This window comes from Condylura cristata, unplaced genomic scaffold, assembly GCF_000260355.1.
Source record: "Condylura cristata isolate star-nosed mole 26May11 unplaced genomic scaffold, ConCri1.0 scaffold00747, whole genome shotgun sequence".
Taxonomy (NCBI): Eukaryota; Metazoa; Chordata; class Mammalia; order Eulipotyphla; family Talpidae; genus Condylura; species Condylura cristata.
Window position 1 is genome coordinate 1 of NW_004567848.1, and position 3,431 is coordinate 3,431.

At 63.5% G+C, this 3,431-nt stretch overlaps 1 protein-coding gene across 1 annotated transcript; it reads right to left on the reverse strand.

Moving 5' to 3' along the window:
* Positions 1-3: 3 nt before the first annotated feature.
* Positions 4-3,308, reverse strand: LOC101625602 (arylacetamide deacetylase-like 3; the record flags this gene model as incomplete). Its single annotated transcript, XM_004695813.1, has 3 exons — positions 4-574; positions 2,085-2,148; positions 3,092-3,308. Coding segments are annotated over 3 exons (852 nt in total), but the record flags the coding sequence as incomplete, so codon positions are not given.
* Between the last annotated feature and the right edge of the window lie 123 nt (positions 3,309-3,431).

Genomic DNA, 3,431 nt, shown 5'->3' on the forward strand with positions numbered 1-3,431 from the left:
AATGCAGGTTTCCGGGAGCCGCGACACCACGTCATCAGAGGCGATCAGGGGCGAGACCATCTCATCCAGAGCCAGGAGGCACTCCTGGTAGGCATCCTCATTCAGGGGCCCAGGGGTCTTCGGCTGGTACCCCCTCTGCTTAAACCTCTCAGGGATGTTGTCTGGGCCCAGCCACTTCTGATACTTTGCCCACACCGCAGGGGGCAAGTGCGCATTTTGCAGGATGATGCTCTTCCAGGCAGGGTTGATGCTCAGGTTGTTGCTCCAACAGAAGAAACCAAAGTCCAGGCTGAGCAATGGGACATTCCTGTTCTGCTGATACGAGGGGCACTGGAAATCAATACCTTGGAGGCCAGGGTAGATGAGCACCTGGGCGCGGATCTTGGGGAGATCTGGATAGTCCAAGAGGTTTTGACAGACTACGGCTGCCAGTCCACCTCCAACGCTGTCACCATACAAGACCACACGGGCCGGATCCACCCCGTACAGCTTCAGGGACCTCAGGAAGTGGATAGTGGCGCAGATGGAATCTCTCACCAGCACCGGAAACCTACCTTGGGGTACCAGGCGGTACCTAAAGAGCATCAAGGACGACAGTTTACATGCTGCGCAGCAGAGCCCAACACCCGTGTCTGCCACCTTCACCCCGGTGCCCTCCCATGGCCCTGCTAGCCCTGTGGAGCCTGACCCTGCGGGCGAGGGAGAGGCTGGATGAGGCTGCAGGCACACCCAGCTCAGGGGTGCCGGCGCCACAGCTGGAAGCTGCTGCCCCCACTACCCCATTTCCGGGTCTCAGGAGTCCTAGCGGTCACCCTGGGCCGAACCCTCACCATCACCAGCATGGCCTCTCTGCCCAGCTCCCAGACCTGGACTCCTGCTCACATGTCTCATTTTCCCGATACTTCCCTGGCGTCCGCCAGCTCCGCCAGGGCGATTCTGACCATCCTGCAACACTCTGCCTCTAAGAGGACCCTGAAGTCACCAGACCACAGTGGCCCGCAGATGACGCACCAGCCTGCTCCGACAGGCCACGGTTACCGGCCACCGGCCACCACGCACTATACCACGGACCTGAGAGCCGCTCGTTGCCAGCAGACACACCAGCCTGGCACGGCCAGAACTTACCTAATCCAGGAGACCCAGAAATACAGGTTTGGGGAGAAATCTCCCTCCTTGAAGCTCTGGGACAAGGAAATTCTCAAGGGGACCCACAGGCTTTCAGCCACGGCAGACTGTCACCCATCCCGATGGGCCCGATTCTGGGATCCCCGAACACATGCTCGGTCACCAGTGTTCTTCCCCAAACCCCGTCTACAGTGGATATAAACAATAACGGGGTGTCAGTGGGCCCGGGTGTGCAGGGCCACCGTGGGTAGGCCAGTTCCCATGCAGAAGTGGTTTTGGAGCCACAGGCTACACAGCGAGTCTCTCTCCAGGGCTTTCTCCTCACCACACATCTGTGTCCCTCCTCTGCAGCCAGCTGAGCCCCAGGAAAGCTGGCCCGGGGCGCCCCCACCACACTGGGGACAATCCACGCAGCTGGTGCATTTACGCCCAACTGCAGGCAAAGCCAGTGGGCCTCCTTGTGATGATGGGGCCATGCGGTCCCCCACCACCACCCACCACATCAAGAGGCTGCAGTTGCTGGGGGACTCCCCCAGGTCAGAGAGGAGAGAGAACAGCTATTGATTTTCCTGGCTTCCTACAGCAGGGGGAGCCCCGGCTGGGGAGCACTTGGGAGCACAGGACGGGCCTCGCCTGCCCTGAGCTTGGCACAGACAGCAGCATCCTGTGGAGGGAGGTGCAGCGAGCCCCCAGTGTGCAGAGCCTGCCCCAGAGGGCTCCGGTGTGAACGCTGCACCCGCTCGGCTTCCCAAGCGCACAGGGCGTGGACCCCGGGGTGCACAGACCTTTGCTCACACACGCCAGCAGGAGGCGCTCCCGGACGCCCGTCTCTGGCCCCGGCCTCCCTCCTGTCTGAGCACTGGCTCCTCTCAGGCCCCACCGCCCTCCAGGTGAGCAGCACCCCGCCTGCACCCACTCCTGTGCCCACCCACATCCGGTCTGGACCTGGCCCCGCTCACCCGACCGACAGGACCACGGAGTTGCTGTCCTTGCACAGCTGGCGGCAGATGCTGTGGTGGGTTCCTAGAGGGGCGAGATGTGGCATTCACTGGGCGCCCGCTCGGGGCAGCAGCGCCCCTGGAGCCCTGGACCTAACGGGTTTTGGAGAGGGCCCCTCGCTGTGCCCTGCCCCCCTCCAGCCCCCTGCTTTCATCTGGGCCCTGTCCACTTTGTGGACACACCGTGCCCAGCACTCGAGCAGAGTTGAGGATGCTGGGCCCTGGGCGCGGCGGTCCGGGGCTGCGGCTCCGAGTCCGGGTCCGGCCACTCTGCGTCTCCGCGGGCAGCGCCTCATCTGCCGAGTGGGGACGGGAGTGACGGCCTGGTGTTGGCAGTGACACAGGCTCCGACGGGCCCGGCCACCTGCCCACGGCAACAAGCCGACAGCAGCGTGGCCGTGGCCGCGCCCCTCGCGCCACCGGCCCAGCACTGAGCGCCAGCCCCGCCCGGCTCGGAGGCCGCCCCGTGGGGCCTGGCAGGCCGGAGCAGCTCTGGCCCCTGGAGGGGTTTCCTCCCCACTCGGGGAGAACAGGACAGCCACGCCCCACTTTCAGCTTGCTGCTTGTCCTCGAAATGCTGGCTCCGGGGATTCTGTGGCAGAATTTTGCGGCCATTCATATGATCTCACTAGAGAGGTTCCTTCCTGCTACGTGGAGAGGCTCACGCAGCCGGGAGAGGGTGACCCACAGTGACACGCCTCAACGGAGCTTTTCTGCGTGTGAACTTGGCAAACCCGGACAGGCGCACAGATAGGTGCATGGGTGATCGTGTCCACGTCGTGTGCCGTCGCTCAGCGTGTCTGGGGGCTTCCAGAAAGAGCTCATGTGCCTACGGCTGACGTCTGCTCCTTGGACGGGACCTGCTCTATGTCCCAGGTCCTGACAGACGGAGCCGGGAGAAGGGGCACCCCGGCTGAGGACCCCCAGAGCTGACGCTGGCGCCCGGGGCAGGCTGGGCAGGGTCTTACTCAGGCTCCCCATGATGCCCCCGCCTCCGTGGTAGAACACGATGCCTGGCCTGCTGGAGCAGGAGGCCGCCTTGGGCTGGTACAGCCACACCGGGATGGTCCCGAAGCGGAGGTCCGTGACCACCACGTCAGGGTCGTTCTTGATCGGAAGCAGGTCATGGGTGAATTGGACGAACCGGGGCATGGAGCAGATCTTCAACTTCTCGAAAATAGAGCCCTGAGGTGAGAGAAGAGAATTGTTGGGGGCTGGGACTTCAGTGGTAATCGCTTCCGTCTGAGACCATGTGTGTCCTCACAGAGGGGCCACGGGCAGGCCGAACACCCCGGGATCCCACCCCAC